The sequence below is a fragment of the Chiloscyllium plagiosum genome, chromosome 6, assembly GCF_004010195.1.
Source record: "Chiloscyllium plagiosum isolate BGI_BamShark_2017 chromosome 6, ASM401019v2, whole genome shotgun sequence".
Taxonomy (NCBI): domain Eukaryota; kingdom Metazoa; phylum Chordata; class Chondrichthyes; order Orectolobiformes; family Hemiscylliidae; genus Chiloscyllium; species Chiloscyllium plagiosum.
In genome coordinates this window covers 50596193-50623783 of record NC_057715.1, presented here as the reverse complement: position 1 = coordinate 50623783, position 27591 = coordinate 50596193, and the positions used below count along the sequence as shown (strand labels likewise).

At 40.6% G+C, this 27591-nt stretch overlaps 1 protein-coding gene across 1 annotated transcript in view; it reads left to right on the top strand.

Annotated features, from left to right (window-relative positions):
- The window catches only part of cep295 (centrosomal protein 295), a 187738-nt gene extending 161865 nt beyond the window's left edge, over window positions 1-25873 (top strand). Inside the window, exons 26-29 of the mRNA XM_043691513.1 lie at window positions 10134-10322; window positions 10412-10517; window positions 19650-19749; window positions 25287-25873. Coding sequence (XP_043547448.1) covers window positions 10134-10322; window positions 10412-10517; window positions 19650-19749; window positions 25287-25328 — 437 coding nt within the window. The 3' untranslated portion in view covers window positions 25329-25873. The remainder of the gene's footprint in view (window positions 1-10133; window positions 10323-10411; window positions 10518-19649; window positions 19750-25286) is intronic.
- The last annotated feature ends 1718 nt before the right edge of the window (window positions 25874-27591 follow it).

Sequence of the window (27591 nt, the reverse complement as noted above, 5' to 3'; positions counted from 1 at the left end):
GATCTTTTGACTTGGATGGGGTGGTTTTAAAACTGGAGGCACATTTTAAGGTAAGAGGAGAAAGTTTTAAAAGGACATGAGGGCTAACTTTTTTAATGCAATGATTTGTGTGTGAAATGAACTGCCAGAGAAAGTGGTGGATGCAGGTACGGTTACAACATTTAAAAGACATTTTGATAAGTACATGAATAGGAAAGGTTAAGAGTGATATGGACCAAACGCACACAAGTGGAACTAGTTTAATTTTGGAACATGGTCGGTGTGGACTAGTTGGAAAAAAGGGTCTGTTTCCATGCTGTATGACTCTGACTCTGTCACTCTATTACAGTTGTTTGTTTACCAGACTGTGGATGAAAAGAAACAAGAATAGGAGATTCTTTGAGCTTTGCTTGGCAACCCACCTGAGAGGGAAATTCTGAAACTGAATCCACAGCTTAGAGACTTCACAGATACTGTCTTAGTTCCTGTGGCTATGACCAATTTACTGCAGTCAATGGGAAACTCATAATGCTGTCAAACTACAATAGAGGCAAAAAGAACAATCTCTAACTTGAAAAGGTGGGGAAAAAGAAAAATTCCAAAACCTGCCTGCCGGAATTTGAAACTGTTGTTTGAAATTAGTAACAGTCATCCCAAATAACACTCTCCTTTGGTGGCCCTGAACTCGCCAGACTAGACATCAATGTGGCAGTGAAATAGAACAAAGAACTGCAGGTGCTGGGAATTGGAAACAACAAAAAACAAATTGCTGGAGAAACAATGTAGGTCTGGCAGCATTTGTGGAGAGAAAGCAGAGTTAACATTAAGTCCAGTGACCCTTCAGACCCGAGTTTTCTCCAGTAATTGCTGCTTTTGCATCAAGAGAGCGGCCTTGTGTAAGGTCTGCAAGGTAGCTTACCAAAATACAACACTGACTACAACTTCTTTTAATCAGAGATTCCAAGATGAACAACATCTCTTTTGATGTTAGCTTCAAAGTTAGGAAAGCCATAGCAACTGGCTCGATCACTCAGAGCTGAACCTCCATTTCAAGCCCAAGAATAGATGGAGACTCAATACATTCAAGTATTGAGTCAGCAACCTGCAAATCTCTGCTTGATAGGCACTTCTGCAAGCAATCTTGCGGATCAGACTGGAACACCCAATCTCATTGCTGATTCCTTCAATGTGGGCATGAGATCTGACATCCAAGAAGAACTGGGACTGGTTTAATGAAAATGATGAGGAATTTGAAGATTTGTGAACAATAAAGAAGTCAGTTCATCAGTCTTAGCTGACTATCCCAGAGAAGACAACCTGTTGCCAAACATTTCAGCACTTCATTGTAAAATTAAGACCATCTAAAATGATAGTAGATTGTGCTTGCAAGCACAAAGACTCAACTACATACTGACACTGCCAACATAAGCTTCTCAGAAAAGTGAAAATCTATACTTGACTAACGATATAGTACTAAGTAGGTAGGTATGTGGCTTGGAGGGGAACTTGCAAGTGACAGTGCTCCCCCCCATGCATTTGCTGCATGGTGGTTTTGGAATGTACTGCAAAAGAGCTAAGGTACAACCTACAGTGTTGCTCGTATTGTGCAATGGTGCTGAAGGTGTTGGATGGGTACCAATTAAGTGGGCTGCATTTCCTGGATGGTGTCAAATCAACTTCAGTGTTGTTGCTTAGGAAGAGAGAGCATTCTATCCCACTCCTGACACAAGCCTCGTAGAAGATTAATGGTTAAAAAAAGTTTCTTTTTCAGGTGGGCAGAGTTCAAGTTTATAATTTTTAGACTGAAGTGTCTTTTGCATCAGTGTCTGCAGCTGCAATCTTTGTTCAATAACATAGTGTGATTCTTCAATTTTAGAACGAATCAGTTTGACCTCTTCCAAATGTATGTTATCTCATTTGCTGTATAACCCAAGCTTGTAACTATCAAGGTCTCAATGCCTCTGTTGACCCGCTTCACTTAGTCACTTGCACCTTTACCGTTCCAAAATCCTCCCTACCATGAGACTGTATTGCAATGTGATGTTGGTGAATGTACCTTTTAACATCGAAGCACTGAGAAGGAAGTGGCAAACTATGTCTCCTCAGGAACTTTCATGTCAGGGGTTGGTGCCCCATAGTTTCTTGACAGTTCCAGGGGAAGCTCCAAGCTGTATTTAAATTGTGAGTTGACTAATAACACTTGATATAATTATGAACTCTATTGAAATCTAAAAAGGAACATTGGCAATTTGACATGTCACCGTACAAGATAGGAGGCCACTCATTTCAAAGCCTCTGTGTGTGGTGACTCAGTGGTTAATGCTGCTGCCTCACAGCATCCGGGACCAGGGTTCAATTTCACTTTGGGTAACTGTAGAGTTTGCACATTCTCCCCATGTCTGCATGAGTTTCCTCCCACAGTCCAAAGATGTGCAGGTTAGCTGGATTGGCAATGCTAAATTGCCCATAGTGTCCAGGAATGCACATGCTAGCTGGGTTAGCCAGGGTAAATGCAGAGTTACACAGATAGGAGTGAGGAATGCTCTCTGGAGGATGGGTGTGAACCTGATGGGCCAAATGGCCTGCTTACACACTGGAGGGATTCTATGCTGGTTCTCCAAATGAGTAGCTTCGTCTCCATCTTTCTCCTTGTCTCTCTGTGCATTCATCCTTCTCAAATAATTCGCTTTGCCTCAATTAAACCTGCCTCTACCACAATTCAGGATAATACTTTCCAGATATGAACCACTTAGTGCTTGGAACAGTTATCCCTCTTATTGATTTTTGCTTCTTTTACTAGTTACAAAAAAATCAGCGCCCTCTCATTATCAATCCTTTCATGAATAGGAACATTTTCTCCATATTTACTCTGTCTTGAGCTCTCATGATCGTGAATACTTCGCCTGGAAATTGAACGTCCAAGAGTAGTCAAATTCTGTGATGTACAGGCAAAACATAAATGGAGGTGAGCTGATGTTATTAGTGAATATTATAATACTATAGATATGGAATAGGCATGGGTGTAGCTAAGCAGAAATAAGGGGTGGAAAACGTTAGTGGGTGTAGTCCAGAGGCCTCCACAAGGTAGTAATGAAATAGATGATAACATTGAACAGGAAATTAGAGATGCAAGCAACTAGGGTACTACAGTAATTTAATTTTTGATATGAATCTAGATGTTACTAGGGTAAGCCACATTAGTCATAATACTATAGCAAATGAGTTCCCGAGGAGTATACAGGATGGATTTTTTTTAAGCCCAACACTTTGAGGAACCAACTTGGGAAAATGTATCTTAAGACTTATTTTGTGCAATGATAAGGATAATTAGCAATCTTGTTATGAAAGATCTTTTAGGAAAAAGTGACTATTACATGAAAGAATTCTTAATTGGAATAGAATATGAAGTAGTCTAATCTGAAACTCTGATTCTAAATCTAAACAAAGAAAAGTTAGACTGGGTATCTTATCAAAAGGCATGATAATAGATAGGTAATGGTTAAAATTTAAGGAGCAAATGTATGCATTACAGCAGTTTTATATTCCTTTTGTGTAAATGAACAAATAATAAAAGTGAAGATAAAATCAAGTCTGAGGATAGGAAAGGATTGAAATTCATTGAATGAAGACCAAGAAATTAAGAGGAGATAATTAGAGTATGAAAGTCAATTTATGAAGAACATAAAAATGAACTGTAAAGAACTTCTAAAAGTATGTTAAAAGAAAAAAAATTGTGAAGACACATGTAATCCACTTATAGTCTGAAACAGAAGTCACAAAAATCTTCCCAGAAGTGATAGAGAAGCAAGGGTCTTTTGTGAAGAAGAAATGGAAGCAAATTAGTGTTTTTCAAAAAAAAAGTGCTAGAGAAATTTAATGGGACTGTGTAGTGTTTGGGACCAGGTGGACCTTGTTGACTGAGGTTCTCGATTGTTGGTTGTTAACCTGGGCCAATCTGTAAAACCTTGGCTGACCAATATAACCAGGAGATTTGAATCTCCTCAGTTGAGGACGGACTCTGAGCTGGCTGGCGACAACCAATGTACTGTGCTCGAGTAATTAGAGGAAGACTTAGTGACGGGACCCAGCCACTCTGCAGTTATTTCAGTGGGAATGGAAGAAAACAGGATGTGACTGAAGAATATTCGCTTGCGACAGTCATCTTGGAGTTGGGGTAAGCATTTCTGGTACCATGCTTCTATTTGGGAAGTTTGACTCATTTGGCTCTGCTGTCGAAGACTGGGCCCAGTATGTGGAAAGAATACAATATTATTTTTTTCTGGGTAAATGTCATTTGGGGCAGATGAAAAGCAAAACGTCATCCTTCTGACTGCACGTGGACCCGCAGCATTTTTAATGATCAGAGGCTCAACTTTCCCAGAGGCACCAGACACTCAAATCCTCCAAAAACTGACTGAGTTAAGAAATATTATGACCTGAACCTTCTTTAATCCTAAGACGCTATCGGTTTTATTCGGCTAATAGAGAACTATTTGTGGGAGGCACGGTGGCATAGTGGTTAGCACTGCTGCCTCACAGCGCCAGAGACCCAGGTTCAATTCCCGCCTCAGGCGACTGACTGTGTGGAGTTTGCACATTCTCCCCGTGTCTGCGTGGGTTTCCTCCGGGTGCTCCGGTTTCCTCCCATAGTCCAAAAAATGTGCAGGTTAGGTGAATTGGCCATGCTAAATTGCTCGTAGTGTTAGGTGAAGGGGTAAATGTAGGGGAATGGGTCTGGGTAGGTTATGCTTCAGTGGGTCACGCTTCGGTGGGTCAGTGTGGACTTGTAGGGCTGAAGGGCCTGTTTCCACACTGAGTAATCTAATTTAATCTTAACATAGTCAGTCCACCTAACCTGCACATCTGTTGAGGAATGTGGGAAGTAACTAGAGCACCCAGAGAAAACTCTTACAGATATTGAGAGATTGTGCAAACTCCACACAGACAGTCGCCTGAGGTTCGAATTGAACCTGAGTCCCTGGCGCTGTGAGGCAACAGTGCTGACCACTGCGTCGCCCCGAGTGTGACTGGATGAGGAGTCCCAGAAGTATGCTACAATTAATACCCATAAGGGTTTATATCATTATACAAGACTGCCATTTGAGTTATCATCAGCCTGTATCCTCTTTTAGGACACCACGGAGTGCATTTTACAAGGGCTACACCAGGTTGCTATTTATCTGGATGGTGTAATAATAACAGGGAAGACCAATAAAGAGAACTAGACATCGTGCTTAAACATTGTTCCTAGGTGGGTGTATGCTTTAGATTGAGAAAACTGTGTTCCAGGCGGCCCAAGTGACCTACTTGGGTTACAGAGTCGACAAAACCGGATTACACCCGATGGAAGAGAAAGTGAGGGCAATCAAAGGAGCCTGGCTCACATATCTGTACTGGAGCTTAGGTCTTTCCTTGGGTTAGTGAATTATTACGGAAAATTCATATGTGACCTGACCTCCATCTTGGCTCCTTTACACTTGTTGAAAAACGATCAGCCTTGAAAATGGCCGCAAAGCCAAGAAGCAGTCTTCAGGGAAATGATAAAGCTGCTACGTAAGGAGTTGGGTCACTACAGTCCGAGACGAGAGTGGTGCTGACATACAATGCCTCCCTGTGTGGTGTTGGGATAGTATTGACTCACCAGTGGCCGAACCGAGAGCATATGCTTCCTGGACTTTGGCTGATGCCAAACAAAAGTATGACCAGATAGAGAAGGAAGGTTTGGTGGGAGGAAGTTCCACCAGTACCTTTTGCAGATGGGAATCTTTCATAGTAACAGATCACAAACCCGTGCTAAGACTACTTGTCTTCAAGGTAGTGCAGCTTAAAGCTTCCAATAGAATTCAGTGTGAGCCCTTATTCTCAGTGTGTACAAAAGCAAGATGGAACACCATCCAGGAAGCAGAGTGGCTAATGCAGATACTCGAGGGGTGATGCCTCCTCTGGAAGAGACTTTTTTGGTTTTAAACATTCTGGACACCCTTCCAGTTACTGCCAACAATATCCAACTGTGGACACAAAATAAACCTGTCCTAGCAAAACTGAAACAGCTGTGGTAATGGGGAGACAGAAGGGCCATTGCAACCAGGATTGAACACAGCAAGGTCAGATCACTATAGTTGAAGGCATATTACTGTGGGGAGCAAGAATGATTGTCCCAGATAAAGGTCACTGCCCGATACTGGCCAAATTCTACCAGGGTCATCTGGAGATTCCAAGATGAAGATGCTAGCAAGAAGCTACGCCTGATGGTCAGAGCTGAGCGCTGACATAACTGCATTGTTGGGGCAATTCCCAGAGTGCCAACAAGGGCAAAAATTGCCACCAGCAGTACCCCCCACATTTGTGGGAGTAGCCGGGTAAAGCCTGGACTCAGTTGCTTGTCAACTAAACCGGTCCTTTCATGAACTCCGTATTCCTGGTCATTGTGGATGCCCATGTTATTGGGACTTTGGAAATCTCTAAAGCCTAAAAAGATTAATGTTACTGATGCTGTCAGCAAACATTTGCTACTCCATGAGACATCCACAAAGTATATATAAATATTCAATTTAATTACCAAGATAGTGAATTGCTTTACTCTCCAGGAAAGCAAAGAGTAGATTGTCTAGCAACAGCCCCTGTGATCAACAGGAAGAGCATCCAGCAGAGGGCGACTGAGGGGGAAAGGCATCACTTCGCCACCTAGTTTAGAGCCTGCAACCAGTCACCTGCATTGAAGAGTGGATTGTCTGGTGCATTCTGGGGACAATGGATCTCCTGATATGTCAAAATGCTTGGTATTTTCACTGTCTGAATTTTCCCTTTTCCTTGCATCGTTAACCTTTCAAAAGCAGTATGAGGGTTTAATATATTGCTGTGTCACCATTGTAGAAATCTTTGTTCTTCTGCTTTGTTTCCTTGCTGTCCTTGTCCTGAAACCCATTTTTCTTTTCAGTTACCTCTTCTTTCCTTTGGCGTTCACATCACAAATATCATCTCCAAGCTAATCTTGATCTTGTCCATGAGGCAAACCTTCAGGTCAGTCTCTAAAGTGTCCCAAATACTAGATAATTTTGGAATTAGTAAACTATTCTTGAATTACTGTGAAACAAAATATGTTCCATTCTCGACACCCATGTCCCTTACAATTTACGTACAATTTCCAAATTACATTTTGATTTCTTTTCCAGTCTAAGATAGAGTTGTCATCCCATCTTCCCCAAAAGCCTTGACTATATCTGCAGATTTCTGTTTGAATCTCTGCCATCAAAATTTCACCCCTTTAGTACTAAAATAACCATAACTAAAATCATCCTCCTCTGCAGTCTTTTAAACCATCTTTTAAAGCCTCCCCTTTGTTTCTGTTTGCTCAGCTTCACGTGTGCCTATCTGGTCATACTTAGGGAATTTCCCATGATGTGCTCTGACTCCAACAGAGTTATATTAAGGGTATCCAAGGATGAATTCTTCGCCTTTTTTGTCTTCCTCATTTACTTGATACTCCTTGATTGTATCATCTGTAGACATGGTTAAGTCTCACACATACATCAATGACTAATAACGATGATGATTCAACCTTCGATGTCATTCTCTAAACATTGAATAGAAAACCCAGCAGCACAAACTGTACAGAATGTACTGATTCCATTATCCTCTTCTGTCATGTTTCTATCTAGAAGGAGTATTGAAAAATCACTGTATCCTACTTCACTCCAAGCTAAATATCTGCGCTCACATAAATTGTATTTTAAAAAAATAATTCCTTCTCCGACCTCTCACCTCAAGAGGACTTTTCTCTAGGTTGGGAAGTTCAAAACTAGGGTGCATAATTTTTTTAAGATGAGAGGAAAAAGATTTAAAAGGGACCCGAGAGGTAACTTTTTCACAAACAGGGTGATTCGAATGTAGAAGAAACTGCCAGAGGAAATGGAAAATGCAGTTATAGTTACAACATTTAGAACAGATTTAGACAGTTACATGAGCAGGAAACATTTAGAGGGATATGGGCCAAATGCGGGCAGGTGGATCTGGTTTGCTTTGGGAAACTTGGTCAGCATGGATGAGTTGGACCGAAGGGTTTGTTTCCATGTTATATGACTCTATCTAATGTGAAAAACCTTACTGAGTCTTCTGCTTTGATTCACCAATTGCAGTGCTTTCCTAGCTAACCTTGTACAGCTGTATTCCTCATCTACAGTATTATCTCTCAGATTAATATTGTGACAGTGAGCACTCTCTTTTCCTAAATGTATAACCCTGCAACTGCATAATTTTTGACTTGAGCCAAAACAATCTTCTCATGCAAATGTATAAAATCTTTGAAATTAATAATCAAACAAATGAACTTATCTGTTTAAATGTGTGGACATTTTCACAGAAAATTCCACTTTATGAAGTTGAAGGTGTGTACTGTATCTTAGAGTGAATGTTGTTTTGAACTGAGAGCTTGCAAGCATCTCTGTCATATGACTAGATAGTCTCGGCCTGAATGAGATAATTGAAAACATGTAACATTTGGCTGTGAAATGAGTTGGTTGGTTACATTCAAATTGTTGTCAAACCAGCAATTAGTTTAAACTATGCCCAAGGATACGAAAACCCAGTTGAGTTTGAATTTATTGTTTTGCCAACATGGAACCAATAAGATGATCCAATGTTGGGGATATTATAAAAAAACACAGGCATTTTGAAAATCGGACAGAGCAACTGCTATCAATACAGATCCAAGAAATTAGGAAACACGATCTATCAAAGGTACCTTTTCATATGGAACATATTCACAGTAAGAAGAAAGACAGTGACCAAGAGAGATCTTCAGCCGGAAGAAGACAGACACCGAAGATGACAGCCGCTATGTGGTTTTGAAATTATGTTGATGTTATTTTAATAAGTGTTTTATAGAACAGTATATTGTTATTGAGTTGGAGGCGGGTAATAAGCAGTTAAGAGAAAAGGGGGCTGAGTGTTGTGAATAATTGTTTAACGTTCACTTTTAGAGTTTTAGAATAAATTGATTTTTTTTTAATAGTGGGATTTGGGGAGTCCTTTGTCACTCATTTTAACAGATTACAAGGCGAGGTGAGCTTCTCTAGGTGTTTGGTTTAATTAACAGAAGGGTTCACCGCCGTGTCGTAGCAGAAGGCACATAGGACACGCCTTTATCAGTTAATGTGGAGATGCCAGTGTTGGACTTAGGTGGGCAAAGTTAAAAATCACATAACACTGTGTTATAATCCGACAGGTTTATTTGGAAGCATGAGCTTTCAGTGCGCTGCTCCTTCATCAGGTAGTCACGCTACCATAACTATCTGATGAAGGAACAGCGCTCTGAAAGCTCGTGCTTCCAAATAAACCTGTTGGACTATAACCTGGTGTTATGTGATTTTTAACTTTATCAGTTGAAGCATGGATTCTAAGAGCAGGCAGGTTATTGCTGGAGCTGTACAGGACTTTGGTTAGGCTTAAGCTGGAATATTGTGTGCAGTTCTGGCCACTACACTGTAGAAAGGATGTCATTGCACTGGAGGGGCTGCAGAGGAAATTCACCATGACGGCTGCCTGTGTTGAGTTTTAGCTATAAAATGAAGCTGTGTAAGTTTTCTTGAGAGCAGAGAATGTTGAAGGGGATTCTGATAAAGCTCTATAAAATTGAAGGGTGTGGATGGAAAGTAGTTGTGTCCAATAGTTGGCCAATAACAACGATTTGAGACAAAAAATACTACAGATGCTGGAATCCAAAGTAGACAAGCAGAGGGCTAGAAGGGGACACAGCAAGCCAGGCAGCATCAGGAGGTGGAAAAGTTGGTGTTTCAAGTATAATAGCAAGGAGGCACACTTTCAAGAACGGGTGGTTCTGGAATGCATGGCCTGGGAGAGTAATCGATACACGTAACCTCTGTACCTTTTTAATAAGTACTTGGATGAGCACTTGAAGTGTCAAAATGATCAAGGTTATGGACCTGTTGTGGGAATAGAGTAGATTTAGTGTAGTAGCTGTACAAATTCAATTGGCCAAAGGGCTTCTCCTGTACCGTATGATTCTGAATTTTAATAGGCTTTTAAACCACTTTTTAAAAAGGTGAATCCCTCTACTAAATTGCTCACAAAAATTGGTTTTATATTTCAGGATATAGTGATGTTTTCATTTTAATACATTAAGTTTTTTTTTCAAGCGATGATATTTCAGTTTGACTCACCTACTAAGATTTTGAATGAAGTGGTTCTGAAGAAAAAACATAAATTTCTTGCAAATTCTAAAAAACGAGTGGAGGATATGAAAAGAAAGAGAAGCTCTGGAGAAGTTAACTCTGAACTGCTCGATAGAAAAATGTCTTTGAAACAGGAACAACCCTCTGTATTTGGTAAGAACTGTTCTGCACATTTTCCATGATTTTGCTGTTAATTGAGTTATATAGATCTAATCTCACATTAATTTCCCTCTACTAATCAGCATCATCATCAGTAGCAGCTCACTTGAAGATGGTGGGGGAAGTGAAAGTCTCTACTCCTGAAGATAGAAAAGCTGCTGAAGTAGAGATGCGCGAAAGAACATTCCGGTATGGTAGAAGTAGTTGCAGAATTTCTGGTTAAACTCCCTGATATTATAGTTTTCTAAAAAATAATTTTTAAACAACTTAGTCACAGTTGCTGTGCCACTTTTTTTTAGATTACATGTTGAAGTTTACTCTGATCCAGAAACCTAAAACATAGGAATTAGGAGTAGGCCATTTGGCCATCGAGCCTGCTCCACCATGTGGCATGGTCATGGCTGTTCCTCAATCTCAGCGTCATACTCCATATTCTCCTTGTACACCTTTTTGACGTGTTTAGTTCCTATTCCTTAAATTTTCCCAGTGACTTCATTTCCACAGCCTTATTTGGTACTGAATTCCACAGGTTTGCCACCCTCTGAGTGAAGAAATCTGTTCACTTAAAAGTCCTGAATAGCCTATCCTGTTTTTTGAGATAGTCTCTATTTGTTCAGAACGCCCAGCCAAGGGAAACGTTATCCTTGCATGCATTATGTCCAGACGACTTGAGTTATTCACATTTCGCTCCTCATTTTTCTAAACTTCAGTGCAAGCTTAGTCAACCTTTTTTTTTTATGATGATCCTGCCACTCAATGATCAGTCTAGTGAATCTTTGTCGCTGTCCTTCTATGGCGTAATATTTGTTTGCTGGCTCAATCTGTGTTTTGTCTGCAACTATCTTGTGTCCTTGCAACATACTTTCCTTCCTGTCTTTCTGTTTTAAATTAAGCTACCGTTCCTTTTCTCCCCTCATGTAATTCATTGATGTAAACTGTACAAGCATTAGGCACCAGCAAAGACCCTGCGCAATTCCACTCAACACATCCTACCAATCAGACAAAGACCCATTTATACATACTGTTTTCTGCCAACAAACCACCTTCTATCCGTGCTAAAATATTACCACATACTTCAAGGGCCTATTTGTTTTACAAAACTTCTGATATGGCTTCATACCAAGTGTCCTCTGGAAAACAAAGTATGAGACTGCCCTATATTCACAGCAAATGTTATTTCTTCAAAGGACCAAATAAATTTGTTAAACATAATTTCCCTTTGATGATACAATGTTTTTCTACGTGACCGATTATAATCTTTTTAATAATTTCTAACATCTTCCCCATAATGGATATTGAGCTAAGTCGCCAATAGTTTTCTGTTTCCTCCCCACTTGAATAGAGAGATTATATTTGCTACTTTCCAATGTGATGAAACCTTTCCTAAATCGAGCAAATTTTGGGAAATTAACATCAATGCATCATTAAAACGTCTTTTAAGACCTGTGGATAGTGTCCATCTAGGCCTGGAGATATTCAGCTGTTTTTACATTTCTGCGTAGCTGCTTCGCGTACTTATTTATTTTTTTTTTTTTTTAGATTAGATTAGATTAGATTACATTACAGTGTAGAAACAGGCCCTTCGGCCCAACAAGTCCACACCGACCCGCCGAAACCCACCCATACCCCTACATTTACCCCTTACCTAACACTACGGGCAATTTAGCATGGCCAATTCACCTGACCCTGCACATCTTTTGGACTGTGGGAGGAAACCGGAGCACCCGGGGGTGAGGCGGGAATTGAACCCGGGTCTCAGGCGCTGTGAGGCAGCAGTGCTAACCACTGTGCCACCGTGCCGCCCACATTTGTTTTGGTTAACCTTTTAGTCAGTCCCTGCTGTTGTTTATATTCTGACCAATCATCTGACCTGTACCTCATCTTTGCCTAGTTATATGCTTTTCCCTTAATTTTGATACTTTCCGTAACTACTACAGTTCACCATAGATGATGCTCCTCCCTGTAGAATGTTTTTAGCAAACTTATTAAAAATTTATCTTGGTACCTAATACTATCCTTTTTTTTTGTTGGATGTGGCTAGGCTACTTTTCCTGTTGAGTTTTTGCAATGCGCACATTTTATTCTGTAAATATTAGCCATTGCCTGTCCACCATTATATCTTTTTAATGAAGTTACCCAATCAGTCAGTGTCAACTCTCTCCTCATACCTTTGTAAATTTGACTGTGATAATGGTTGCTTTTCCCCTAAGGACACTGTACAATGAGATGACTAACTAATCTCTCGTTGCAAAACAACCAACTCCATATTAGAATGTTTCCTAGCTGGTCGTTCAAAGCACTTTTTTTTTTGAACAACTTCATACGCACTTTAGGAAGTTATCTACCACAGTATTATTGCTAATATAGTTTGTAAGATCTATATGTAAATCCATTCTTACTGTATCACTCTTGTTGCACACTTGCCTAACTGCCAGTTTAACACTGCCACAATCTTTACGTTACTGTCTTAGAAAATGAGGCCTGTAGAAAATTCCCACCAATGTTTTCTTTGACTTGTTGTTTCATAGTTCCAGCCAGACTGATTTTGAGTCAGTACCTTTTCTCTATTGCACTAATTTCAATGCAATGGGAATAGCCAGTGACAAAATCTGAAGTGTGACCAGATGTAATTTCAATGTTCATAGGGAAGTCAATAACAAATTGCATTCCCATAGCATCATGAATGTAGTAAAATATCTGAAGAATTTCTGAAGTGCATTATTGAACAAAATTTGATAAGACTTGAGAGATCTTCAGTCAGGTGGCTAAAAGCTTGGTCAAAGATGAATGTTTTATTAACCACTTTAATGAAGAAGGCAGACATAGAGGGTAAGCTATGATGTGGAGGTGCCAGTGTTGGACTGGAGTGGACAAAGTTAAAAATCTCACAATACCAGGTAATAGTCCAACAGGTTTATTTGGAAAGGTGGTAAGGACAAGCCAGGGAACTATAGACTGGTGCACCTGACATCGGTGGTGGGCAAACTGTTGGAGGGAATCCTGAGGGACAGGATGTACATGTATTTGGAAAGGCCAGGATTGATTAGGTTTAGCCAGCATGGCTTTGTGCGTGGGAAATCATGTCCCGCAAACTTGAGTGAGTTTTTTTGAAGTAACAAAGAGGATTGATGAGGGCAGAGCGGTAGACGTGATCTGTATGGACTTCAGTAAGGCGTTCGACAGGGTTCCCTATGGGAGACTGGTTAGCAAGGTTAGATCTCATGGAATACAGGGAGAACTAGCCATTTGGATACAGACCTGATAGAAGACAGAGGGTGATGGTGGAGGGTTGTTTTTCAGACTGGAGGCTGTGGCCAGTGGAGAGCCACAAGGATCGGTGCTGGGTCCATTACTTTTTGTCATCTATATAAATGATTTGGATCTGAGCATAAGAGGTACAGTTAGTAAGTTTGCAGATGACACCAAAATTGGAGGTGTAGTGGACAGCAAAGAAGGTTACCTCAGATTACAATGGGATCTTGATCAGATGGGCCAATGGGCTGAAAAGTGGCAGGTGGAGTTTAATTCTGATAAATGCGAGGTGCTGCATTTTGGGAAAGCAAATCTTAGCAGGACTTATACACTTAATGATAAGGTCCTAGGGAGTGTTGCTGAACAAAGAGACCTTGGAGTGCAGGTTCATGGCTCCTTGAAAGTAGTCATACGTAGATAGCATAGTGAAAAGGCATATTGCTGGAAAAACACAGATCAGGTATCATCCGAGGAGCAGGAGAATCTATGTTTTGGACCGGAGTCCTTAATCAGGTATTCTCCAGCCTGAAATGTTGATTCTCCTGCCCCTTGGATGCTGCCTGACCTGCTGTACTTTTCCAGCAACACGCTTTCGACTCTGGTCTCCAGCATCTGCAGACCTCACTTTCTCCAAAGGTGTTTGGTATGTTTTCCTTTTATTGGTCAGATATTGAGTACCGGAGTTGGGTGGTCATGTTGCAGCTGTATAGGACATTGGTTAGGCCATTTTTGGAATATTGCGTGCAGTTCTGGTCTCCTTCGTATCGGAAGGATGTTGTGAAACTTGAAAGGGTTCAGAAACTATGTTGCCAGGGTAGGAGGATTTGAACTATAGGGGGAGGTTGAATAGGCTGCGATTATTTTCCATGGAGCGTCAGAGGCTGAGGGGTGACATCATAGAAGTTTGTAGAATCATGAGGAGTATGGATAGGGTAAATAGACAAGGTCTTTTCCCTGTAGTGGGGGAGAGTCCAGAACTAGAGGGCATAGGTTTATGGTGAGAGGGAAAAGAGAAAAGAGACCTAAGAGGCAACCTTTTCACACAGGGTGATGCGTGTATGGAATGGGCTGCCAGAAGAAATGGTGAAGGCTAGTACGGCATTGGATGGGTATATAAATTGGAAGGATTTGGAGGGATGTGGGGCAGATGGGACTAGATTGTGTTGGGATATCTGGTCGGCATGGATGGGTTGAACCAAAAGGTCTGTTTCAGTGCTGTACATCTCTATGACTCTGACTAGCTTTTGGAGCGCTGCTCCTTCATCAGGTAGCTGTGGAGCAGGATCATAAGACACAGAATTTATAGCAAAAGGTTACAGTATCATACAATTAAAACAATAAATTCAACAAACCTAGATTGCTATTAAGTCTTTCATCTTTTAGAATGGGTTGCAGGTTTTGGTTCATTAATATATAAATCCTCAAACTTCTTTTAAGTCACATTCTTGAGATAATTTAAGGCTTTATTAAAAAAAATAGTGACACCTCAGCTCAGACAAAGGTGTGAGATTAGAGTCTGTCTGTATCCCAATTTTGAGTTAAGGACTTATGCCCGAAATGTCGATTCTCCTGCTCTTCACTGGCTGTGCTTTTTTTACCACCGCACACTCGACTCTGACCTTCAGTATCTGCAGTCCTCACTTTTTACTGCTTTTTAAAAAAGCATGTAATCTGCAGGCAGTCAATCCATGTAATATTTTATAAATTCCTACTTTGGAAATTGAACTAGTCTAACTCAAATTGGGATTCTGGATCAGTGGTGCTGGAAGAGCACAGCAATTCAGGCAGCCTGTCCTCGGATGCTGCCTGAATTGCTGTGCTCTTCCAGCACCACTGATCCAGAATCTGGTTTCCAGCATCTGCAGTCATTGTTTTTACCTCAAATTGGGATGTAGACAGACTCTAACCTCACATCTTTAATGCATTGTCTGAGCTGAGATGTCACCATTTTTGATAAAACCTTAAGTTATCTCGAGAATGTGACTGAAAAGAAGTTCTGGAATTTACATATGAATGAACCGAAACCTTCAACGCATTGCAAAAGATGATAGACTTAACAGCAATCTGGGTTTGTTCAATGTATCGTTTCTAAGTTTTGCTATATATTCTGTATCTTATGATCTTGCTTCACAGCTACCTGATGAAGGAACAGCACTCCGAAAGCTAGTGCTTCCAAATAAACTTGTTGGACTAGAACCTGGTGGTGTGATTTTTTTTTAATATAGAGAGAGAGGAATGTAAGTTAGCTCATTGATCTGGAAGGTTTGTTTTCAGACGTTTCGTCACCACATGATAACATCATCAGTGAGTGTCTCCAGTGAAGCGCTGGTAGTATCTCCTGCCTCTCTCTTAATAGTTAATAGTTTGTTAAGGTGGGTGATGTCATTTCCTGGTGGCAAGTTTCCTGCTTGTTTGTCCAATATAGTGTTTTTTTACAGTTCTTGCGTGGTATTTTGTAAATGACGTTAGTTTTGCTGCTAGTATCTAATGGATCCTTTTAGGTTCATTAGTCGCTGTTTAAGAGTGTTGGTAGGTTTGAGGGCTGCCATGATACCAAAGCATCCGATTCGTCTGGAAGTCATTTCTAATATGCCTTTGATGTAAGGTAATGTGTCTATAAGTTTTAGTTGAGTCTGCTTGTTTGGGTTTATTTCTTGCCACCAAGATACTTGAACACCAACTCGCCACAAAAAGATATGACCCACTATCACTGGTTTCCATACATGCAGATAAAGAAGGACACTACTTTAACTGGAACAACACACACATCCTATAACAGATGAAGCAAATACACGCATGAGAATTCTTAAAGGCATGGCATTCTAACCAGAACTCCATCAATACACACCGACTTAGATCCCATCTACCTTCCCTTGAAAGAAAGAATAGGAAATGACATCACCCACCTTAAGAAACCAAGACCTATAAATAGAGAGGCGGGACATGCATACATTAACCAGTCATTTTGTTATTACCTTGCTCTCTTGCAACCTAGGATACAAGCCATCCAGACTAGATGTCTTATCTGTTTTCAACTTGACTGGCTTTTCCTGTACACCTTTCCCATTAATTTTCACCTCATCAATTCCTTTTTCTTTTTTAATATTTTTATCAGCATCCTGTTCCTTTGTAAACACGAGTAAGTATTTGTGTGCCAGCCTTGTTGCCCTCTGGCTCTAAGCATGTATTATCCCCTTAGACATATATTTGCCCCTATTAGATCCCACTATAAATTTTAACCCACTTACTTTTTACATGCCTTTGAAAGATGTTTGGATTCCTCTTTTTATGTTAAAACTAGTATGTTCTCCTCTTCTCTGTTTGCATATCATATTTTCCTCTTCACCTCTCCTCCAAACTTAATTTATTTAGCTTGATTTTCACTTGAAGAATTCATCTGATGCGCATCATGCACTTTAGTTTTTGGTTTCGTCAAATCCACTATCTCCCTCAACCAAAGCCAGATTTCTTTCATAACTTGCCTTTCCCTTTGGAATATACTTAGTCTGCCTTTTCCCTGCCAATTTGTTTCCTGGTAAAATCTGCTTTCATCCCATTTGAAGTTAGCCTTTTCCAATTTATGATATGGAGATGCCGGTGTTGGACTGGGGTGTACAAAGTTAAAAATCACATAACACCAGGTTATAGTCCAACAGGTTTAATTGGAAGCACACTAGCTTTCGGAGCGACGCTCCTTAATCATCTGATGAAAGAGCGTTGCTTCGAAAGCTAGTGTGCTTTCAATTAAATCTGTTGGACTATAATCTGGTGTTGTGTGATTTTTAACTTTTTTCAATTTAGACATTCTTAACTACTTAGTTTTGCAGAATGAATGTTGTTACCCACACATTTCCCTACAGACGCTTCATTCACTTGGCCCAACCTAGTCCTCTACACTAGATCCGGCAATGTGCCTTTTCTGTTTGGATCAAAAATGTGCATATGAAGATGCTGTCCTGAATATATTTCTTTCTCCCAATTGATGCTTAAGTAATTAAAGTCCACTAGCAGCACCACCGCGTAATTGTTGCATGTCTGATTTTCTTGCAGGTTTGCCAATATTTTTCACTCTATTTGGAGGCCTATAGAATATCCCTAATTAAAATACAATTGTCCCCTCAAATTCCTTCTGAAACTCCAATGGTATGTAGTCAGGATGTGTGCTCACCATGATCTTATTCACCATCTTTAGTATGCTGTGGCCAGTGTCCTTATAGACCTTTTTAAGGAGAGGATTCACATATTTCTGGACTGATGGAAGTCTTTTCAGCTTCACACAACGACATAGAAAAACGCATGCATTAACTTGTTTTTGCCAATTACTGCTCTCCCAGTATAAAGTGCTTTACAAGGTGACACACCATTTAGAACTAAAAAGCAGTTGTTTGAAAACTGAATTCCTACATCATGCTGCACTCCAAGAAAATTATAGACCACTAAATATTGTCCTCAAGGGACAAAGTTGAACGTTGTCAACTAATCTTAGGGAGTTTTTGTTTGAGGGGTGTTATCTCACTTGATGCTCCCTTGGACAAGGAAATGAACAATAGCTTACTAAAGCAAACAGCACATTTTGAAGATGTTAGAAGCGTGCTTGGAGCATCCATGTCTTCAGAGCACAAACTATACGAAGCCGTACTTCTCTTACCCTTCTGTGTTTTGTTGCGGTTGGTTCCTGTACCACTAATATCACTTAAGATTCTGCAGAAGCAATTCTCTCCAGTATTTGCAGGCAGTACTGTAATGAAATCATTGAAGTCTAGGAAACAGCCAACATTCCAGCAACCTGGGGCAGTCATCAAGGAGAGTGTTAGGTGGTCAACTTGCCCAGATGGGTGACAGTTGCCAGACCCAAGATAATGTTGTATAGGGAGCTCATCTCCTAGTATATAGCTTTCTCTGTATAGCAGATATTTCCAGGAAGACCTTATCCACTAGTCTTTTAGTTTTGTGAACTGCAAAAGCTGCAGGATACGGGAGTGAGCAATTCCAGAATATTGATGTCTGAGCTCTGTTAGTAATTACTGATTTGAAACTTACCTACTTTTTAGACTGACTCGAGCTGTTGGAAGTCTAAATATAGAACCTTGATACCTTCTCTGTCTAGTACCTTCGTATACCAGTGTAGCAAGGATGTAACACACATTGAGGGTTCACAATAATAGCTACTGAAGCATTTGTTTGTTCATCTGACTTTAGAACATCTATAATGGTGGCATTACCCTTACCAAAGGTATCATTTCACCCAGAGGTTTCCTTTACTCAGTACTGATTTGAGTAGTATAAACCATGAAGAATCCTCACTTCCTATTCTTCTAGATGGCTATCTACTGTCCTGAACACACACTCTTGCTCTGAGATGACCATTTCCTGGAATATACGTTTCCAGAAATTCAGTACTCCTTGATGCTTCATTGTGATTGCATTTTCCTCTCAACCTTGGAGGTATTTTAAGCGACTTGTTTAGAGATGTTATGACATACCTCTGGAGCAGGTAGAACTTGAACCTGGATCTCCTGGCTCAGCGGTAGGGACATTACCACTGCACTCCAAGAGTTCCTCTGTCAATTTTAGCTTTATTCCGACAAACTGCATCAGAGTAATAAATCGTCATTACATGACTGAGAATTGAACCTGGGCCATAACAGTGGGAACACACAATCCTAACTATTGGACCACCATGGAAACCTCCCCTCCACCTTTAATCTTGGAAATTCTGAACCTGAACGGAATCACCTGGAGACATTTGTACACTAAATACCCCAAACTATATTGTACACATATGTTCATAATCCATGACCCATCTGATTTTGTTGCCATTTATAGATTCCATTCAACACCTTTGTTTGAACTACTGATTTTAAGTCAAGGCTCTGGGGCTATTCTGTGCTCATCCTTTCATTAATTTCCTTGGTAATTATTTTTGATATTTTGACATGTTAAGACACACTTCTGGGACAGGTGGGACATGAACTAAGATGTTCTGGCTCAGAGGTAGGGACATCAGCACAGTGCCACAAGGTCCCTTCATTAATCCCCTTGTATAACCATAATGTTTGTTCTTTGCAGTCTCTACAGCCAACTTGATGAGGTTAAAACGAGGAAAAAAGAGATGACCAGACAAATAGAGTGCACAAGAAATCGTGAAAAAGCAAAAGAATTCCACAAGGTAAATGCTTAATCTGTTTATCTCTGCATTTGTGGGTAATAACGTTGGAGGAAAGCTGATAAATTTGAGGAAGGATAATCCACCTGTTGCTTTCTTCTCCTTTCGAGCACCTCATTTTGTAATTGTTAAAGATCAGTGACAAGTTTGTTATCCTTTTCTTTGAGTAGCTGTCATGCTAATGTAGAGATTGTTATTGTTATTCTTTTCCTTTTTTCACTAATCAAATAATTTCTAATCATCAAAAACAACAGGGCTGTAGCATGCAGTATCGGCACAGATCAAAACTGGTTTGCATTCAGCTTTAAGACAGAGATTCCTGATTAGTGAGGAGAACAAGGGTTACTGGGAATAGTATTAAAAAACCATCAGCTGTGATCATATGGTGGAACAGACTTGAGCTGAATGGCTTAATTCTTCTTCCATATTTTAGTTTTATGCATGTTCAATTGCTAAATATACCAAATTAGTATTAGGACTAATGTCTGTGCTTAATCTAAAGGATTGTCCACCACCTAACAGAGCAGGGTCTAAACATTGAATGGCCTACTCCTGCCCTTATTTCATTTATATTAATTTTGAGATGTTGTGGCCGTAACGGAAACGTCGGTTTCTCAGAGGCAGGAATGGTTGCTAGGTGTTCCAGGGTTTAGAGCATTTTAAAAGAACAGGGAGGGTGGAAAACGAGAAGGGGGTGTAACATTGCTAATCAGAGAGTGCATCACAGCTACAGAAACTAATGTTGTTGAGGAAGATTTGTCTACTGAGTCAGTATGGGTGGAAGTTAGGAACAGCAAGGAAGCAGCCACTTCATTGGGGGTTTTCTACAGACCCTCTAATAGCAGTAGGGAGATTGAAGAATTCATAGGCTGGCAGATTTTGGAAAAATGCAGATGTAGCAGGGTTGTTATTGATTATTTCAACTTTGCCAATATCAACTGGAACCTCCTTAGTGCAGATGGTTTGGATGGAGCCATTTTTGTCAGGTGTGTTCAGGTGGGTTTCCTTATTCAGTATGTAGACAGGCTGACGAGGGGAGAGGCCATTTTGGATTTGGTCCTCGGCAATGAGCCAGGACAGGTGTCAGATCTCGCGGTGGGAGAACACTTTGGTGACAGTGATCGCAACTGCCTCACATTTTCCATAGTCTTGGAGAGGGAAAGTAGCATTTATCAAGGGAAGATATTTAATTGGGGGAAAAGGAAATTATGACACTATTAGACAGGAGTTGGGAAGTACAGACTGGGAGCAATTGTTCCACAGAAAGGGCACAGCAAACATGTGGAGACTGCTTAAGGAGCAATTGTTGCGAGTGATGCACAAATATATTCCTTTCAGACAGGTAAGAAGGGATAAAATTAAGGAACCTTGGATGACAAGAACAGAGGAGCTTCTCATCAAAAGGAAGAAGGCAACTCACGTAAGATGGAGGAAGCAAGGATCTAGCACAGCTTTAGAAGATTACAGGCTTGCTAGAAAGTAGCTCAGAAATGGACTGAGGAGAGCCAAAAGGGGACACGAAAGTGTCTTGGCAAGAAAGATTAGGGAGAACCCAAAAGCATTTTACTCATACATGAGGAATAAGAGAATGATCAGGAAGAAGATAGGGCCGATCAGGGATAGCGTAGGGAACTTGTGCATGGAGTCTAATTGATAGGGTAAACTCGAAATGACTTTTTTGCTTTGGTTTTTACTAAGGAAAGGGACCTTGTTGTGAATGAGAAGCTGGGATACCGGCTTGAACAGATCAAGATTGATTAAGTTGACGTGCTGGAAATTTTGCCAGACATTAAGATTGATAAGTCCCCAGGGCCAGACCAGATTTTTCCTAGGCTGCTTCGGGAATTGACAAAGGAGGTTGCTAAGCCGTTGGCGAAGATCTTTGCTTTTTCACTCTCCACGGGAGTCGTACCGGAGGATTGGAGGAAGGTGAATGTTATTCCTCTTTTCAAGAAGGGGAATAGGGATATCCCTTGCAATTACAGACCAGTCAGTCTTACATCTGTAGTCAGCAAGGTTTTGGAAAGAATTCTGAGGGATAGGATTTATGACTCTTTGGAAAATCGTAGAGTGATTAAAGGCAGTCAGCATAGCTTTGTGAGGGGCAGGTCATGCATCACATATCTTATTGAGTTCTTTGAGGAGGTGACAAGACAGGTCAACGAAGGTCAGGTAGTGGATGTGGTATATGTGGACTTAAAGGCTTTTGATAAGGTTGCCCATGGTAGGCTCATTCATAAAGTCTGGAGGTATGGGATACAGGGAGATTTGGATATCTGAATTCAGAATTGATTGGCTGGCAGAAGGCAGAGAGTGGTTGTAGATGGAAAGTATTCTGCCTGGAGGTCAGTGGTGTCTTGCAGGGCTCTGTTCTTGGGCCTCTGCTCTTTATAGTTTTTATAAATGAGTTGGATGAAGTGGTTGAGGAGTGGGTTAGTAAATTTGCAGATAAACAAAGGTTGGAGGGCTATTGCAGGTGCAGCGCGACATAGACAGGATGCAGAGCTGGGCTGAGAAATGGCAAATGGAGTTCAACCTGGATAAATGCAAAGTGATGCGTTTTGGAAGGACGAACTCAAATGCTGAATATAGATTAAAGACAGGATTCTTGGCAGTGTGGAGGAACAGGGGGATCTTGGTGTTCAAGTACATAGATCTCTCAAATTTGCCATCCAAGTGGATAGGGTTGTTAAGAAAGCATATGGTATTTTGGCATTCATTAACGGGGGATACAGTTTAAAAGCCGCAAGGTTTTGCTACAGCTCTACAAGACCCTGGTGAGATCATACTTAGAATATTATGTCCAGTTCTGGTCGCGCTTTTGTAGGAAGATGCGGAGGCTTTGGAGAGGGTGCAAAGAAGGTGCAGCTTGGACTTGGAGGGCTTGCCTTATGAAGAGAGGTTGACTAAGCTCTGACTTTTGTCTCTGGAGAGAAGGAGGAAGAGAGGTGACCTGATTGAGGTATACAAGGTAGTGAGAGACATGGATAGAGTCAGTAGCCAGAGACATTTCCCCCAGGGCAAGATTGACTGGCACGAGGGGTCATAGTTTTAAGATATTAGGAGAAATATATAGAGGGGATGTCAGGGGAAGGTTCTTTACACAAAGAGTTGTGAATGCATTAAATGCATTGCCAGCAGTGGTGGTGGAAGCAGACTCATTCAGGACATCTAAGCGACTGCTGGACATGCATGGGCAGCAGTGAATTGAGGGGTGCGTAGGTTAAGTGATTTTATTTTACATTAGGATTAATCCTTGGCCTGTTCTGTGCTGTACGTTTCTATGTTCAATGTTCTATAATTCAGGAGCAAGCACCTGTTAAAGGAACCCTTGGTGGAATTAACCAGAGTACAAAAACAAATTTCTGGAGAAACTCAACAGCTCTCTTAGCATCTGTGGAGAGAAAGCAGAGTTAATGTTAAGACTTCAGTGACCCTTCAGACTTCTAAAGGAGGGTCACAGGACCTGAACGTCAATAGTCTGGTGGTAGTCAATAAAAAAAAATTATTATTATTTGGGCTTCTTGTGAAGCCAGCAAGAGAGAGTGTTTCAACATCTTCATGTGGACTACAGTTTACAGCCAATTCAATTCCATTCTCCTAAGGCCTGCTGATCGTAGTTAACTGGAGATGAAAATGTGACCAATGACCAGAATGATCCCAGGAATGAAGGGTTTGTCATATGAAAAGTGGTTGAGGACTCTGGGTATGGAGTTTAAGAATGAGGGGGGTGTCAACCTCATTGAGAGGTAGAGACCATGCTTCCACGTGTTTGGGTGCTGTGTTGTAGGAAAGATTGGAGAGTGATAGAGCTGTACAGCAAGCTCATCCATTCCAACCAGATATCCTAAATTAATCTAGTCCCGTTTACCAGCATTTGGCCCATATTACTCTTAAACACTTTCTTTTCATACACCCATGCAGATGCTGTTTAAATGTTGCATTGTACCAGCCTCCACTGCTTCCTCTGGCAGCTCATTCCATACATATACTACCCTCTGGGTGAAAACTTTGCCCCTTTCAAGGTGATAGGGGAAAGATTTAAACCAATGATTTCTAGTTTTGGGGTGCGCTTCCACCCCACCCCCCACCCCCCCCACCCTCCCAAACAAGAAAAACACCTCAGCTACTTACCCTATCCATAGCTGTCATGATCTTATAAACCTCTATAAGGAAACCCTTCAGCCTCTGACGCTCCAGAGAAAATAGCCCCAGGCTATTCAGTCTCACTCTATAGCCCCTCCAACCTGGTCACATCCTTGTAAATCTTGTCTGAACCCTTTCAAGTTTCACAACATCCTTCCGATAGCAGGGAGACCACAATTGCATGCAGTATTCCAAAAGTGGCCTCACCAATGTCCTGTACAGTTGCAACATGACTTTCCAACTCCTACACAATGCACTGACCAATAAAGGTAAGCAATCTTCATGATCATGTCTACGTGGGATTCCACTTTCAAGGAACTATGAACCTGCACTCCTAGGTCTCTTTGTCCAGCAACACTCCCAAGTACCTACCCTGATTGGCCTTTCCAAAATGCAGTAACTCACATTTGTCTAAATGCTAAGCATCTGCTCGTCGTCGATCCAGTAGTCCATCTGATCTAAGTCCCATTGTATTCTGAGGTAACTTTCTTTGCTGTTCACTACACCTCCAATTTTGGTGTCATCTGCAAACTTAGTAACCATTCCTTTTATGTTCACATTCAAATTATTTATATGAATGACAAAATGCAGTGGACCCAGCACCAATTATTGTGGCGCACCTCTGGTCACAGGCCTCCAGTCTGAAAAGCAACCCTCCACCACCATCACCCTCTGTCTCCTACCTTTTAAGCAAGTTCCGTAAATAAATTGCTAGTTCTCCCTATATTTCATGTGATCTAACCTTACTAACCAGCATGAGAAATCTTGTCGAACACTTTGCTGAAGTCTATATGGTTCATGTCCACGCCCTGCCCTCCTCAATCCTCTTTGTCACTTCTTCAAAAAAAAACTCAATAAAGTTAGTGTAATGTAGAAGAATTTTACAAAACTAGTTCTAGAGGTGGGAATCTTTGAAAATAGGAAGGAGTTGCGATTGTTCTCCTTGGAGAGAAGAAAGCTAAGAGAAGATATGATTGAAGTTTTTAAAATTGAACAGTTTGGATAGCGTAGGTGAGGAGAAGCTGTTCCAGTAAAAGGAACTAGAACAAGGGGGTATAGATTTGAAGTGATCCGCAAAAGAAGCAAGAAAAGAGTTCTGGGGAAGGGTCACCGGACCTGAAACGTTAACTCTAATTTCTCTCCACTGATGCTGCCAGACTTGCTGAGTTTCTCCAGCAATTTCTGTTTTGCATGTTGTGTAAGACTTCTGTTTTTTCCGACAGATGCATCTTTTGGTAAAAGTAAAGTGGAATGGAAAGGACACATGTATGGCACAGATTCAGCATATAGTAGAATACGCTTGCTAGCTATTCTATGTGCATTCACTATGATTTCTCACAAGTTTTTAAGCTTGTACATGAATCTACTGAAAATTATGTTTCTGTTTCCCTCAGAAAACTTTGGAAAAACTGAGAGCTATGAAAAGACATCGGTGATGCTCTACAGTCAGAATCAATCAAGAACAGCTACAACTTTATCTATGTTCATACCTGTGTTAATATATAAATCTCTTCAATCTGCTTTAATATTAGTAAATCATAGGTACCTTATTTGTAATTTTATTTTTTGAGATGAATCTTAAGAAATTGCATCTGAATGGTGTCTAGAATTTGTTTCTTTTTGTAAACTTTATATTTGGGGTTTATATATAGGAAGAATTTGCACACTACATTTCATACAGTTACTTTCTAGACTTTTGTATAAATTTGAAACATTGCTTTATATAAATTGGGAAATTGATTTATTCTGTTAAATTACTCATTCGTGATTCCTTTTTTTGTTCATCTGTAGCACATCCACAACATTAGTTTTGTACGTGGAAGTTTCCCATTGTATCAAGTATTGCTTAGCATTGCTGTGAAATAAACAGGAAACTTTGTGCATAATATCAAATGCTACATTCTATGTAAATCCGTCCAGTGTGTCCAAGTGTACAACTTCTTGGATAAGTACTGCAAATAAGATTACAAAATCTGTTGGACGACCTGACTCTTGGAGATAGTTTACAAAATCGAATCAATCAATTAATGGTTCTAGTTTAAAGTCTTTTTGGTCGCACTTACTATCATTTGACAAAATGCCTGATGGTAGACAAGCCCTCTCCTGGACTTGGAGTACTGATTGGGAGATCACGTGGGGAGTAAATTTCAGAAAAGTGGCCAAGTTGCATTTGTTTGGATATTATTGCTGGACTGATGAGCCACAGACCCGCCTAATGCTCTGGGCCAAGAGGATGAATCCCACCACAACAAATGGTGACATTGAGTTTTACAAATTTAGAATTTTTTTTTCAAAATTCAAACGGTTAACAAGTAAAACCAGATTTACTGCTCCAGTAGTTGTTTTTTTTTCCCAAACAAAAACAATACAGTCATGATATGGCAGTGGAATTAGGCCATCCAGCTGAACAATTCTGCTCTGCCAATTGATTATGACTGATATATTTCTCAAAGCCATTCGACTGCCTTCTCCCTGTAACCCTTGATCCCCTCACTAATCAAGAACATTTCCCTGTCTGAAAAACATTCAATGACTTGGCCTCCACAGCCTTCTGGAGCAATGAGTTCCACGGATTCACTACCCTCTGGCTGAAGAAATTCTTCTCAGTTCAAAAGGGTCATCTCTTCACTCTGAGGTTGTGCCATCAGATCCCAGTTTTTTCTACTGGTGGGAACATCTCCCTATCCACTCTATCTGTATTCTGGACGTTTCAACAAGATTCCTCCCCCTTCCTTCTAAACTCCCACTGAGTACGGGCCCAGAGCCCTTACCTGTTCCTCATATCTCTGGGGTCAGTCTTGTGAATCTCCTCTAGATCCCCTCCCAGGCCTTCCTTTACATGGCCCAAAACTGCTCTCAATGACCTGAGCCTTCTCCAGCCTCAGAAGTAGAATCCCAGCTCTCGTAGTGTAGCCCTCAAAACAATTGCTTATATTGCACCTGTAAGAAAGGACAAAGGAAGATGGTAGTAAAGGCCATGAGGAACACTGAGACCCCAGTACTCCGTAAAACTAATGATAAAGAACTATCCTGCACCGTATATACACTATTATCAATGCAGTGCTTTGGAAAATAAAATAACTTTGCTCCTAAAATGAATAAAAACTAATCTTTAGTGTGGGTAAAGGGATAACAGTTATCCTAATATCACCAGCCCATTCACTAAAAAGACTGATAAATTACACTTTATCAACCCTTCGAAGTAAGGTACATCAAGTATTGGAGTCAAGTGCTTGTCAGGTGACAGTGCTTGCCAGGCTGCGGCAACCTTTGAGAAGATGGGCCAGAAGAGGTAGACGACGTAGGTAAGTGTTCGCTAACATTTAGCTTTAATCAGTGGTATAAGTGAATTATCTCAATTGTCATTGATAATATACACTTTTGTCTCAAATTTTACCATATCTAATCCACTACTTAAGGTGTTTTAAGTTTGAATGGTCAACTGCCTATAATGAACCAGTGATTCTAAATCCCAAAGTCTTAACCTACCCAGCTAGCCACTTGCTGCTTACTTAATCCACCTTTTCTGACTTTGCTATGACTTGCATTTGTTTATACAGTTGCATCTTCTGTAGATAGCAAACTCCATTGAAATTAACCCAAATCTTTGGCTTGTGATTTTAAAAGGAAGTACATGCACTTTTATTTGGGCAGAGGGTTGACCAAGGATGTGAGGAAATAGAATAAGTTTGCAAGCTA